The sequence below is a fragment of the Chionomys nivalis genome, chromosome 1, assembly GCF_950005125.1.
Source record: "Chionomys nivalis chromosome 1, mChiNiv1.1, whole genome shotgun sequence".
NCBI classification, from domain to species: Eukaryota; Metazoa; Chordata; class Mammalia; order Rodentia; family Cricetidae; genus Chionomys; species Chionomys nivalis.
Window position 1 is genome coordinate 17909399 of NC_080086.1, and position 15585 is coordinate 17924983.

A 15585-nucleotide genomic window follows, 5' to 3' on the forward strand; every position below is an offset into this window, starting at 1 on the left:
TGATAGAAGAGAAAGTGGGCAGTACTCTACAACATATGGGCACAGGAGACCACTTCCTACATATAACCCCATCAGCACAGACATTAAGGGCATCATTGAATAAATGAGACCTCCTGAAACTGAGAAGGTTCTGTAAAGCAAAGGACACTGTCACTAAGACAAAAAGGTAACCCACTGACTGGGAGAAGATCTTCACCAAACCCGCAACAAACAAAGGTCTGATCTCCAAAATATATAAAGAACTCAAGAAACTAGACTTTAAAATGCTAATTAACCCAATTAAAAAATGGGTCACTGAACTGAACAGAGAATTCTCAACAGAAGAAATTTGGATGGCCAAAAGACGCTTAAGGTCATGCTCAACCTCCTTAGCAATCAGGGAAATGCAAATCAAGACAACTTTAAGATACCATCTTATACCTGTCAGAATGGCTAAAATCAAAAACACCAATGATAGCTTTTGCTGGAGAGGATGTGGAGTAAGGGGTACACTCATCCATTGCTGGTGGGAATGCAAACTTGGGCAACCACTATGGAAAGCAGTGTGGCGGTTTCTCAGGAAATTTGGGATCAACCTACCCCAGGACCCAGCAATACCACTCTTGGGAATATACCCAAGAGATGCCCTATCATACTACAAAAGTATTTGTTCAACTATGTTCATAGCAGCATTATTTGTAATAGCCAGAACCTGGAAACAACCTAGATGCCCTTCCACGGAAGAATGGATGAAGAAAGTGTGGAATATATACACATTAGAGTACAACTCAGCGGTAAAAAACAATGACTTCTTGTTCAGAGGCATGTAACCAACTAGGTCCTTGGGCAGCTGAGGAGAGAGAACCTGAAATGGCCAGATCCTATAGTCATACTAATGACTATCTTGCATATCACCATAGAACCTTCATCTGGCGATAGATGGAGATAGAGACAGATACCCACATTTGAATAATTTGCATTGGTATAGATTTTAAGGTCAATTTTGTTATATGTATATGTATTTCTAATCTTGATTAAGGTATTGTTATTGTATAGTTCATTTAAAAATGTAGCGTATATAGGTTGTTAATGGATAATCATCAATAATAGTGAAGCTTGTAGTCATGTTATTTAAAATTTATAGATGTGCATAGATATATTTCAGCTAGATAGGCATTCTTCATATCTTTCAAAGACTGCAGAATATGGCATTTAATGTTTTAATAACTTTGGGTTTTTCATGACAATGAGACACTCTGCTCCTGGCAGCACCAATCTACTTCAAGAGGAAGATGGGCACCGAAGAGGCTCCTTAAGGAGTTTGATAGCCATTTGGGCAAGAAACTGCTCTTGCATGGACTGACAAAGAACCCGCAGAGAGAGGACTGCTGAACTTGCCTAAAGGTGAGATGGTCTTTCGGGGTTCCTGACTCATGAAAGAGTCTGTGAGACATTCTGCAGGACACAGCAGATAGTGACTGAACTGTCTTTGGAATTTCCTGCTTCATAAAAATGTGTCTGCTGGATACTATGGGCCTGAAGGCTGAATATGGATGCCCCAATGGTACAGAGGAACTTTGGGTGACTGTCCAGGCAATGAGATGTCTCTGTCATTTCTAGAGTTTTGGATCTCTTGTTTGCTTAGGTAATATTATATCCTTCTGGAGTCTTTGATGGAGTTGAAGAATAAATAGATAGTTATAGTTTTCCTTAGTTATGATAAAAGATAAAGTAGATATAAATATTGTAACTGTAATTCTTGCTTGATAACTGTTATATGTAATTTTACCACGTTAAAGTTAAAGCCTTTCTTTTTTGTTTAAACAAAAAAAGGGGAAATGATGGAGGAGTTACTTTCATTTAATAAAGAAACTGCCTTGGCCCATTTATAGGACAGCCCTTAGGTGGGTGGAGTAAACAGACAGAATGCTGGGAGAAAGAAGCTGAGTCAGGAGTCGCCATGATTCTCCCACTCCAGACAGACGCAGGTTAAGATCTTTCCTGGTAAGCCAGCTCGTGGTACTACACAGAATATTAGAAATGGGTTAGATCAATATGTAAGAGCTAGCCAATAAGAGGCTGGAACTAATGGGCCGGGCAGTGTTTAAAAGAATACAGTTTCCGTGTAATTATTTTGGGTAAAGCCATATGGGCGGCTGGGTGCTGGGGACGCAGCCCTGTCGCTCTTATTACAACACACATTGGAGCAATGGACTGAGCTCCCAAGGTCCAAATGAGGAACAAACAGAGGGAGAGCATGAGCAAGGAAGTCAAGACCGCAATGGGGGCATCTAGCCACTGAGACGTGGGGCTGATCTATTAGGAGATCACCAAGGCCAGCTGGCCTGGGACTGAAAATGCTTGGGATAAAACTGGACTCACTGAATATGGTGGATAATGAGGGCTGCTGAAAAGCCAAGGACAATGGCACTGAGTTTTGACCCTACTGTATGTACTGGCTTTGTGGGAGCCTAGCCGGTTTGGATGCTCACCTTCCTAGACCTGGAATGAGGGGGGAGGGCCTTGGACTGCCCACAGGGCAGGGAATCCTGACTGCTTTTTGGCCTGGAGAGTAAAGGGGAGGGGAGTGGGGGGAGGGGGAGGGAAAGGGAGGCGAGGAGGAGTCGGAAATTTTTAATTAAAAAAAATTAATAAATAAAAAAACAGTTACAGATAACTAAAAATGCAACATCCAAACCTGAGCTATATGGGGAATTTATAAGGTGTAAAATAGTTACTGTAATACAGATCCACCAATCCTGCAAATGCTGAGAATCATTCTATTGTAACAACAGCTCAAGAAAAGACATCATCCACAGTTTCTTCAAATCAACAAATGCAGAGTCAAATATAAAGATGATAAGATTAAAAAAAGATATCAGTAAAACTTAATGAAGTTATAAATCAAGAGTCTAATCAGAAGAGATCAGTCCTCCTGAGAAGAGGAGATGTTTCAGGAGTCTGTTTAGATAGCATAATGCTCTGTGGAAATGTGTCCTTCTACCAGTCACTAAGAGAAGCCTCACCAATACCAAATCTACTGGTTCTTGATTTTCACATACATCCTCTTGAACTAGTAGGAAGTAAAGCTGGATTTTCAAGCTCCTATTAGTGAAATCATGCCACAGAAACCCAGACAAACGAACACAGATGTTGACTGAGGTTTCTGTTCTCCCTGGTTCCTGAAGTTGTTAAGTCCCCAAAAGATCACACAGAGGTCTATATTAATTATAAACATATTGGCCTAGTATCTCAGGCTTCTTATTAACTCTTATACTAGCCCATAATTCTTGTCTGTGTTAGCCACGTGCCTTGATACCTTTTTGATGAGGCAGTCATATCTTGCTTGCTCTGTGTCTTCTTTCCTCTCTGTCTGGGTGAAGACTGCAGGCTAAAACTTCGCTCTTCACAGAATTCTTGTTGCTCCACCTCTACTTCTTGTCTGGTCATCCTGCCTATACTTCTTGCCTGGCGACTGGCCAATCAGCATTTGGTTAATATACAAGTGACAGGGTACAACCATTGTCCCACAGCACACAGAAAGAAAAATTTAGGATAAGCGGTAACGTTGAGAAAATGAAATAATAAAGGATAAAATGTACAAACCTTACCTCTGTGTAAGTAACCAAAAATGTAATCTTATTACTTAAATTAAATTGTATTTATGGTTCTAAATGAAATTAACTATACCATCAAACATATGAAATTTTAATTGATTATAATATTTTTAATAATACTCATTAAATAAAACAAAAATGTCTGCATAATACCCAATGGAAAGTTGAATCCTTAAAGAGGATGATAAAATTGACAGAGACTTCATCTAATTTGAAAAGAAAACCAAAAACGATTCAGAAGAAACTGTGAGACATGTAAACAATTATTTGTTACAATTAATAGCCAAGGGTTGGAAATATGGCTCAGTAGTTAATACCAGGTAATACTAATTCAGAGGAGTCAAATATTATTTTCAGCACTCACATCAGATAGTTCACAATGGCCAATAATTACAGCTGCAGTGGACATTCTGTCTTATTTCTTTTTGAACCTACACACTTTATATATGTTGACACTGTCAGAAGAAAAGATTGGTTCTTCTGATTCTAGGGAAACTAATACTAGAAGTAAGCTCTGAAGCAGCTACATGAAAAGTGTGAAGAGAACTTAAATATCAAGGGAAAGTATAAATAAATAATTATTATAGCCACAAATAAGATATTGCTCAATGTATACACACACAATTTTAGATGATATATTTTCATCTATTTTTAATTTTCATTTCTTATATATCCTTTGAGAGTTCTGAATTTCAAAGAAGGTGTTTTATTCATATTCATACCCCATAACCCACCCTCCTTTGTGTCCAATTTTTTCTTCCTAAACCAATAAAGAACCATTTGTGCTGCCAGACATTCTTGTATGTGTGCTTTTACCTTAGAACATTATCAAGTTATCAGGGGCTTTACTCCTAAGGAAAACCATATCTCTCTCTCCTACAAGTTAACAGTTTTCATTACCTATATGACTAGAAGAGGATTGTGTGCCGAACTTATCTCTCTGATGGGGCTTGGTCTGGTATGAGCTTACTCAGGTTTTGAAAGTGCTATGAGTTCATTTGAGTAGTTGCCCTGCTGGATGTCGATATTTACTTATAGTTGTCCACTACCTCTTGCACTTATGTTTTTGTCTACTCCCTCTTCCAAAATGATGGTAACTTTGACATAGAAAACTTAAAGAAAAATTTCTTTTGGCTCAGTGATTCAGAGCTTTGTCTATAGTTTTCTGGCTCTATATGGTTGCTTTGGTCCCAAGTTAAGGTCAACTCTCTGGATATCAAGACTAAATGACAGAAATGGCCCCTTTCTTCTTAGCAATCAAGAAGGAGAAAGAAACAGAAAGGGACTGGAGACATGATATATGTATGCATGCTCTCACCTTCTCATTTCTTCCAATCACCCAAGATCCACCTTCCGTAATGTCTCCCACTTTATAATTGTATATTCAGTTATCATTATATCAGAGGACTGATGCATTAATTAGGATATAACCTTCCCAAAACAATCACTACCCATAAGCCTATAAGCTTGAATCTAAGTCTTTCATACATAAGAGTTTAGATCTTTACTTAAAAAATTAAGTTCTGATTCTTATAATAATATTTTCAGTGTAATCCAATCAGAGGGATAATCTCAGTCACACCAGGTATTGACCAAAGAAACAGAGGCTGTTCATGGGATAAGAGGACTTGCACATGCTATTGTCCATTAGTCTACTCCCTGTGTGGCTCTATTGTACCCATGATCTGTAATAGCAGCTGGGTTTATGAGGATACAACAGTCACAAGTTCTCTAGCTCTTGAAAACAGAAGAAATCTTCACCTAATTTAACACTCAGACAGAATAATTTTCTGTAGAAGAGGAAGTGTGGCCCACACTAACCCAGCAGTGGGTGGTATGCACAATGTACCTGTTCCTGAATTCACTTCAGTATACTACCCCTCTGGTCTTCTGTATTGCCTTGATGCCAAAATGGCCCAGGGCTCTGACTTTCCTTCCTCTTTAATTTACTGAAGTAACATCAGTCATTAATCAACTATGTTTAACATGTTCACACACCCTCTTTCCCTAAGATAATTCTGATATATCTTCCATCCACATCTTCCTAATTTCATCTGATAAGTTCAAAAGTAGTAACTTGTTATTAATGCAATTAGTCTTCATTTTATGATGCATTTCTGAGAAGAGAAGTGCTTGCTTGAACAAAAGTTTCAGCCATCCTTCTTTATTATTATTAGAAATAGAGTAAACTGATACACTGCACAATCAACTAACATAGGGTAAGGCACACTCCAAACTTCTGTTCTACTGAGTAATGCACAGCAGGTCACAGACCATTCTCATCAAAAACTATCATCAAAGAAAAATAATTGAAAAATTTTCAGAAGTGGTACCTTTTGTATAATCCCATTAAATTAAATCATATGGGTTCCTGTTAAATGAATGGTGATAACCGTGTATTTACATTGCCCCATCAAGATACTGAAAATTTGTGAGTTTGAGTTTATAATTACAGCTGTAATGCTCTAAGGAGAGAGAACTAAAATCTTTCAATTATGTGAACTCAGTATTGCCATCATATGAAATGTGAATTTCAACATGAAGGTGAACTGTGGTACTTTCTAAATATGTATAAATTAGAGCTTACAAGGAAATGATTAAAGACCCAGTAATCTCTGAAGAACTAATTTGCAACTTTAGTTTTCAGATGAAGTGTTGGTGTCAGTCTCACCTTGTCTGGAAGACCGCCTTTCTCAAGGAGTTGTCTTTCAGGTAGAATGTAAGGTGTGTTTGACGCAATGTAAGGTATACTACTTACTGCCCCCTGGATTCACAAGTTTGTCTCTTTCCTACATTTGTACAATCACACATCCACAGTTACCTTTATATTTATTTGTCTATTTTGCCTTTCCTCTTTCTTACATGAGCCGGGCGGTGGTGGCGCATGCCTTTAATCCCAGCACTAAGGAGGCAGAGGCAGGCGGATCTCTGTGAGTTCGAGACCAGCCTGGTCTACAGAGCTAGTTCCAGGACAGACTCCAAAACCACAGAGAAACCCTGTTTCGAAAAACCAAAAAAACAAAACAAAACAAAACAAAACAAAACAAAACAAAAAAAACTCTTTCTTACATGGAAGAAGCAAAGCCAGGAGCCTTTCAGTCCATAAGTTGATACTCCAATGATGATTTTGAAATTTCCAAATATATTTCATACTGGGTACTTTACTGACAGTTTATGCTGATTTTCTTTATACATTATTCCTTCAGAGACCTCAAAGTGTGTGGACTTTATACACAGAAATTTCTTAGATCCTTTCTGATATCACATGAAGTTGATGATGCATCTTTTGTTTGGCAGATGTTCCTGAATTGTTTTATTATTTTCCTTGGTTCTCTTCAGCTTTTGCAGAACAGTGGCATTATTCTGTTTAATTTCTGTCTCTACCAGAGAGTGTAGCATCAGTTGTTAGTTGATTATAGATTCAATAATGGTGGGATGTAAGGAAACTCAAAAATCTCAAAGTCGTTGATATTCACAAGAAATTTGCCCTATTGCATGAATAACAGGCAAAGGGTGAGGAGCATTCTTACTGTGAGCTTGAGTCCCCTCACTCTAGTGACTGCTTCAGAGGTTCAGATAGATTTGTACTAGTTTTCATATGCAAAGGAAAAAATTTACCTATGTTTATTGAATCACTATACTTAGTGCCTTTTGTTCTCTTGGAAGTATTTTAAAACATTTTGACTATCTTGATACAAAGAATGAGATATAAGAGTAAGAAATGTTGATTAAGTGCAAAGTCTGCCATAATGAAGTGGAAAATTTTAGATAGAAATAAATGTGAAGTGTGTATGTGTGTATGTATGTATGTGTTTGCTAGAATAATTGATGAAGTAGTTATTCTCATTACTAAATATTCAAAGACTAATGGTCTACATCAAGTTATTAGATAACTTATAGTTTGGAAAATAAGAGCATATGTCCCTCTGGAGTCCTAATTTGAAGTGTTGAAATATCATTGCTACTTTAAAATAACTTATACTGGTTTGAATTCCAGTGTCCTCCTGCAATGCTCATAGATTTTTTGAATGGTCCTTGTCCAGACCTCAAGTTATCAGATTAAAATATGAAAGATAAATCCATGTATATAATGCAAATAAATGTATATGAATTTGCAAGTTGGCATATGAAACTTCAGCATGGCTTTTTATCATCTTTTAAAAAGACTCTGGGCTGGTGTGGAACAAAACATCTGGATGGAACTCAACCACCCTGAAAATGCAATGCTTTCATGAAGCCAAATGAACTTGTTTTCTTATTTCTTTATTATTGCATATGAAAACTAAAGGAGTAAATATGCTGTATATTTTAAAAACAATAGAGACAGAGCATTAATACAAGTTTTTCAGTGACTTTAGTATGTAGAACATTCACTTACAGACAATGAATGCTGCTGTGCAAATGATATCTGTGACAATACTCAATGTGGAGTTCATAACTGGGAATTTGTGGAATGGATTCATAGCACTGGTGAACATCATGGACTGGGTAAAGAGAAGAAAGATCTCTTCAGTGGATCAGATTCTCACTGCTCTGGCCATCTCCAGGATCATCCTGCTGTGGTCACTGTACATTTTGGCATCAACATTTTCATTGTACCTAGATGCAGAAGTGACTATGAAAACAGTAAGGCTGACTAATCTTACCTGGGTAATTTCTAACCATTTTAGCATCTGGCTGGCCACCATTCTCAGCATCCTTTATTTTCTCAAGATAGCTAATTTTTATAACTCTATTTTCCTCTACCTAAGGTGGAGATTTACAAAGGTGGTTTCAGTGGCATTGTTGGTTTCCCTGTTCCTCTTGTTTCTAAATATTTTAGAGGCAGAAATACAAATAGCTTTGTGGATGGATCAGGTCAAAGCAAATTTATCTTTCAGCTACAAATTAAAGAATTTTACACACATTCCCAAGATTCTTGCATCAACAAACACTATATTTACATTAATACCTTTCACTATGTCTATGACAATGTTTTTTCTGCTCATCTTCTCCCTCTGGAAACATTTGAAGAAGATAAAGTACATTGCCAAAAGCTCCAGAGATGTCAGCACCACAGCTCACATCAAAGTCTTGAAAACTGTGGTTGCCTTCCTCCTGCTGTATGTTATTTTCACTTTTTCTCTTTTTGTACATCTTTGGAGTTATGAGTTTGAAGAAAAGTTTTTTTTCAAATATTTTTGTCCTGTTGGTGTTATTGCCTTTCCATCACTCCATTCTTATGTCCTGATTATGGGAAACAGTAAGCTGAGGCAGACCTCTCTTCTGGTACTGTCGCTGTTAAGGTACAAGATCCAAGGATGTGGACCCTTAGGTCTCTGACACAATATCGAGGAGATAATTTTGCATATTTTCAATGAAGATTATAATTTCACAGGAAATTATTATTTATTTTAAATGTACATGTTGCAAATATACTTGCATTTTGTGTACTATTACGAAAGAAATAACTGCTAGATAAACAGAAAACAACTTTGATAAGAATGGGAATATGAAACATAGACATGTAAGAATATTTTAACTAACATAGTTTTAATGGTGGTAAATTATTTGAGATTTTAAAATGATTAATTTATATAATAGAAACATAGATTTTTTCTAGATAAATAGCTCATTGTTTTTTTGTTTCTGTTTTATTTTACTGTCTAAGCATGAAGACTGGAGGTCAGCTCCCTAACAACCAGCTAAAGCTAGGTATATCCCAGCACTCAGGGATCTAACACAGACAGAGCCTGAGGATCACAGGCTATTGAGTCTAGCTGAAACAACAAACTCCAGTTTTAAATGGAAACCCTATATCAAGAAAATAAGTTTAATTTATAGAAGCAGACATCCAGTGTATACCCATAAACACGCAGACATGACAGGTGCAGCCCAAAACACCCGCATACATGTTCATGACATACATACATGTAAATAATGATATAATAATATTGCAAGTAAATGTACACACCTATGAAACAGTAAAAATAAAATTGATAAATTTTATACACATAAAATTATTTAAAATCTAGGAAAATTGTTTAATTTCTCATGGAGTTTTCTATATAGACTTACAAATCAAGTAGTATATTGGTTTTCTCAAAATCATGGTGACATTTTACTTAATTTTTCTATGAGTGTTAGTTTCATAATAAAAAACAATGGGTTATATATACCATTGTTTGGAATATATAATTTACATTTGGAAAAAAGTCACTATTTTAACAGAAACTATACATTAGAAAATAGAAATTTGATGTGTTTAACACATACTAGCAGATGATGTCATGTATGTCGCAGCAACTCAAGTATTTATGCATATTACAGAACTCAGCAGTACAATGTCAGTTCATATGGAGAGACTGAGGTCTCTAATGTAGCAAAAGTCTAGGACCTAGTAATCCATATACAGTAATTGTAGATTGTATTTGTTTTCTGAACTGGTAGTCAGGTGCTTTATCAAAGTGACACATGAATTTTCTATGTCAAGTTCACCGTTTCTTGTTCATATAATCTACATTCAATTATAATCATTTTTTTCTTCTTTGCTGTGGGAACTTCTTCAGCCAAAAGACTTTAAGACACTGGCCCACTTTGGTTGTGGTCTCATGTACTATAAATGCAGACAAAAATTGTGTGTGGGCCTCTTGGCTGCTGGATTCAAGTTCCCAGTGCATGCAGAGTACTGCAGATCACCACTCTTCCTGTGAGTTTACCCCCAAATAAGTAAACCTTTGTTATACTTTATTCTAGGCTATTGTGCAATTCTTTTGTACACCAATAAATCTGTACACTTGTGACCTTAGTCCACAGCATTGCTGGGGTCCTGCTCAGACCCTCGTGACTTCCTCCCTCCCCATGCTATTGAACTACCCCATGGGCATGTGCACAAGGTTTGGCTTGGTTTGCCTTCCAGCGACTTGGGAATTATATGCTTGACTATGTTCGAGGAGCTTGGTTCCACCTACTAAGTGGCTGAGTTACTGCTACCCACAGCTTTTTGCTGCAACTTCTATGTTGCTTCTCTGGCTTCTGCCAGGCCTGCTTTGATCATGTGGAGCTCTGACTGCAGGAGTAGGGGTTCTAATCCTGAACATGGAACATAGGCTTACTTTCCCAGTTCATATAAACAAATATCTGGCCTAGGCTCAGGCCAATAACCTCATGGCTCTCAACTTCCTGTAAATTTTCTGGGTTCCTTGATATCCTCCCAACTCAAATCTTCTCTGTATGTGGGTGTGCAGCTCTAAAGTAATTAACTAAATCTGTTAGTAATTCTAAGTCTCTAGTAATTCAGGTACTGATCTTGGAGCTGTCTTACTGTCACAAGTGTGACACCTGCTGGTCAATCAAGATTATTATACCTACAATAATTTTCTGAAAATTATACCTGAGGTAAGTTAATTTGATTAATGAATAAATAAATAAATGGGAATATTGTAAACCAACCCCAAGGTAATGGCAGACAATATCACTGTCTAGGAATTTAACAAACATTTTTTTTTTGTTTCTACTGTGGATGGAATTCTGCAAGAGTTATATGAGCTACTTTATACATTTATTTTGGGGGCCATAGTGGCTATTAGCTTTGTTCTTCATATTATATCCTTAAATAAAGAGTTTGATTACAGAGTCAGACATGAGAAACTTTTAGGAGGCATACAGTCTTTAGCTAGGAGGATTCATAGTATTTCAAATGATAACCTTAATTTGACAGACCAAATTCAATCCATATCAGTAGGTTATGTAACCTTACAAAAGAGTACTGATATATTATATGAAAGGATTTATGGTGCTGATATTGACAATCAAAATCTGTTAAAGTTATGATAAGCTATCAGTTAGAACATCCCTCTGAGAAGGCAATCTACACACCATCCAAATAATCTCTAAGATGAGAAGATATCATTAATGGAAAAATTTAAAACCTTGGAATCATATGTGCAGAATGAGATTCAGAAATTAATTGATTTGATGAAGTCATTAGAATTATTCACAGGTCAAGAAATTCAGGCTGTATAAAGCACAATGATAAAAAAGATTTGAATTGATTGAGGAACTTGTCAAAACTGATAAGCAAGGAGAGGATATACAGGCAAAGGATTTAGCATCACAAGTGTCTCTCAGAGTCAGATATGACTTACCAAGAAGTTTAGCTACTTATCCTGTTATTACCTCTGAAAAGCCATCAAATACTCAACACCCAACCAGTTACACAAAATGTAAATGGAAGCCTAAGGCATAAAAGATCTAAAAGAATATAAGTGAACAATAGTATCTTATGACATGTATTTACCATTTATTAGGGAGATAGTAAAGACATGCACTTTAATCAATAGGCTTACTCCATATAAGTGATTTAAATTAGTCTCATCAGTGCTAGAATACAGGCCTCAACAACAGAGGAAGTGCTGTTGGAGAGAGGAAGCTAAAGCCCTGGAACATCAAGGTAGAGTCCAAGGATTTGAGGCTTCCCAAGATCTAATACTTAGTGAGGGCCATTATGCTCATCTATAGAGTCAACCTATTTTCAAGGAATGCATCTTGTCCCTATGCTATATGGTAGACTTGAATTCTTATGACAGGAATCAAGAACTAGGAAAAAAATTAAATCATATACTAAGGCATACATGGCCTAAGAGAACCCTTTAGAAACTTTTTACAAAGATTAACTAAAGCCGTACATATAGGGGTAACAGATACAGAAGCAAGACAAGTAATTATTGAATCTCTGACTTTTGAAAATGCCAACTTACAATGCAAAAAGATACTTGGGCCTTTAAGGGTCAAGTCAATACCAATGGATAAATGGATCTTGCAAAGGTTGAGTCATTTGATTATAATACCGAGGCTTGGGTAGGAGAATCAATTTCCAAAGGCACAAAGAGACATTGAAAAGCCAAATATTTCAGTTGTGGTAGACAAAATTCCCAACCTAAACTAAACCATCAATGAATCAAACAAATTATGGAATTCTTATTGTATTGACCAACTATCACTGAGTGTGTGCCTCCTCTAGGATGTTGTCGATATATGCAGGCAATATCATTCTATTGAAGAAAACTGATTTTCTTCTCTCAAAAGTAATAAATTGTAGATAGCTCCTTTGTGAGGGGTGGGATTGTAAGTTCATTTTTCTACTCCATCCTGTCATTTTTTTTGGTTTGAACTTGTATTGGTCTTGTTCACGCTATCATAGTTTCTGTGAATTTATATGTTCAGTGGTCCTTCTTTATCTAGAAAATGCTATTTCCTTTTAGTCATTTACCACCTTTGGTTCTTATAATCTGTACACTTCTACATAGATAACTGAATCTTGGAGAGAGGGATGTGATACAGGTATTCCATTAAGGATGCATACCCCAATGACTTTTACTCTTTATTATTTGGTTGTAGGTTTCTGTGTTAATTGTCATCAACTGCAAGAACTCTGATGATGGTTTAGTGATCTGTGGGTTAAGCAATATGTTATTAGCTGTATTTTATTGTTATGCTCATTTCTCAGAAAAATAGTTTTTCCTTGTGCTTATGACATATCTGCTCCCAGGTTCTTGGTCTCATTTACAATATCAGATATGGGATCTATTTCATAGAGTGGGGCTTAACTCCAGTAAAATAGTGGTTAGTTACTATATAACTTAATTTATGTCAGTATTACAGAAGTGGGCATCTCATACAGCCAGGATATCATTACTTCTCACTGAGTTCAGATTAGGGTAAAATTGATGATTACTTAAATTCTAGAAATGATTGTTAGCCTAAAGACCTGAAGGTTCCAGCTTAATAGCAGGTAGATCTCTCCATGTTCTGTATTTCCACACTCTGGCTTTCTGTATTGCCTTGATGCCAAGAAATGAATCAGGGCTTTGACACTCCTTCTCTTTTAATTTATTGAAGTCACATCTGTCCTTAAACACTATATTTCATAAATTCACAGACTCGCCTTCTCTGAGATAATTCTGACATATCTATCCATATCTTCCTGATTTCATCTGAAAAGTTCAAAAGTGGTAAATTTTTATTAATGAAATTAGTCTTCATTTTATGATACATTGCTAAAAAGTGGTTACTTGCTTACACAAAAGTTCAGTCATTCTGCTTAAGTATTAACAGAAGTAGAGTAAACCAATACATTGCACAGTCAAGTAAATTAGGCTAAGGTATACCCTAAACTCCTGTTCTATGAGAAGTGATGAATAGCAGGTCACAGCACATGTCAGTAATGACTATCATCAAAGAAAAATAGTTGATAATTTTTAGGAAATGGTGTTCCTTTCATACCCCCATTAAATAAGATCATATGGTATATAGTGAATGAATGATCATAACCATGTATTTATATTGTTCCGTTTAGGTGCTGAAGATGTGTGTTTGAGATCTAAAAGCTTTCAATTATGTGAACTCAGTATTGGCAGCATTAAGGTGAAATGTGGTACCTTCAAAACATGTGTAAATTAGAATTTACATGGAATTGAGTAAAGACCCAGTAATCTGAAGAATGAATTTGCACTCTGCTTTTGGGATCAAGTGATGATGTCAGTGTCACCTTGGCTGGAAGATCACCTTTCTCAAGGAGCTGTTGTTCAGGCAGAACATAAGGTGTGTTTGTCCAATATAAGGTACAGGAACAGGTAGAGCAATATTGCTCCCAGTCCCCAGAATCATGATTTTGTCACTTTGCTAGGACTGTATAATTACATATCCATGGTTACTTAAATTTTTCTTTGTCTATTTTGCCTTCCCTCTTTCTTACATGGAAGAAGCCAAGCCATGGGACCTAATAGCCTCTAAGATGATACCATAATTATGCTTCTGAAAAATTTAAACTATTTCTCATACTGGCCTACCTTACGTTCATGTTGATTTTCTTTGTTCATTGTTCCTTCAGAGATCACAAAGTATGTGAACTTTATACACAGCAATACCCTAGATCCTTTCTGACATCAAATGAAGTTGATGATGCATCATTTGATTGGTTCCTGTATTGTCTCATTTCTTTGTGTTCTCTTCAGCTGCTACAGAGCAGTGACATTATGATCTCAATTAGAGAGTTTGTCATTAGTTGTTAGTTTATTATAGAACCAATAATGGTGGGATGTAAAGAAAGAAAAAAATCTCAAAGTCAATGATGCTCACAAGAAATTGCCCTATTGAGGAAAGGACAGGCAAAAGGTGAGGAGCCCCCTCAGCTTAGTGACTAATTCAGTGTTTCAGATAGATTTGTATAAGTTTTCATTCATAAGGAAAACTTTACCTAAGTTTATTGAGTCACTATATTTAGTACCAGTTTGTTCACTTGGGACTAATATTTAAACATGTTAACTATCTTGATTCAAAGAATGAGCTACCAAAATAAGAAATGAAGTCTAAGTTCTTTCATAATGAAGTAGAAAATTATTTAGATAAAAATAAATGTGAGGTGTGTGTGTATGTATGTATATGCCAGAATAATTGATGAAGTAGTTATTCTCATTACTATATATTCAAGTATTAATGGTCTACATATAGTTATTAGATAATTTTTTTGGACAATATAAGAAAATCTCTCTGGAGTCCTATTTGAAGTGTTGATATATCTTTACTTAAGAAATAACTTGTGTTGGTTTAGATTTCATTTTCCTCTCCTGCGTGACTTACAGTTTTTGCATGGTACTTTTCCAGACCTCAAGTTATCAGATTAAAATATTAAAGGTAAATCCATGCAATAATGCAAATAAATGTATATGAATTTGAATGTTGGCATATAAGACTTCAGCATGTCCTTTATCACTAGTCAAAAAGACTCTGGGCTACTATGGAACAAGGCATCTGGATGGAGCTCAACCAGACTTAGAAAATGCAATGCTTTCATGAAGCCAACTGATATTGTTTGTTCTTTGTTATTGCATCTGAAAACTAAAATGAGCGTATATGTGGTATACTTTGAAAAATAGTAGATATATAACATTTAAAATGATTGCATTGCCACCAATTCTTCAGTGACTTTATGTCCGAGAACATAAAAACA

At 36.1% G+C, this 15585-nt stretch overlaps 1 protein-coding gene across 1 annotated transcript; it reads left to right on the forward strand.

Moving 5' to 3' along the window:
- Positions 1-7979: 7979 nt before the first annotated feature.
- On the forward strand, positions 7980-8918 carry LOC130884028 (taste receptor type 2 member 125-like). The gene has a single exon (XM_057784948.1). The coding sequence runs from the start codon at positions 7980-7982 to the stop codon at positions 8916-8918; it is 939 nt and encodes a 312-aa protein (XP_057640931.1).
- Positions 8919-15585: the final 6667 nt, after the last annotated feature.

What these genes read in the sequence shown, in the direction of transcription:
- LOC130884028 (XM_057784948.1), top strand. Translation starts at nt 7,980, where the DNA reads ATGAATGCTGCTGTGCAAATGATATCTGTGACAATACTCAATGTGGAG.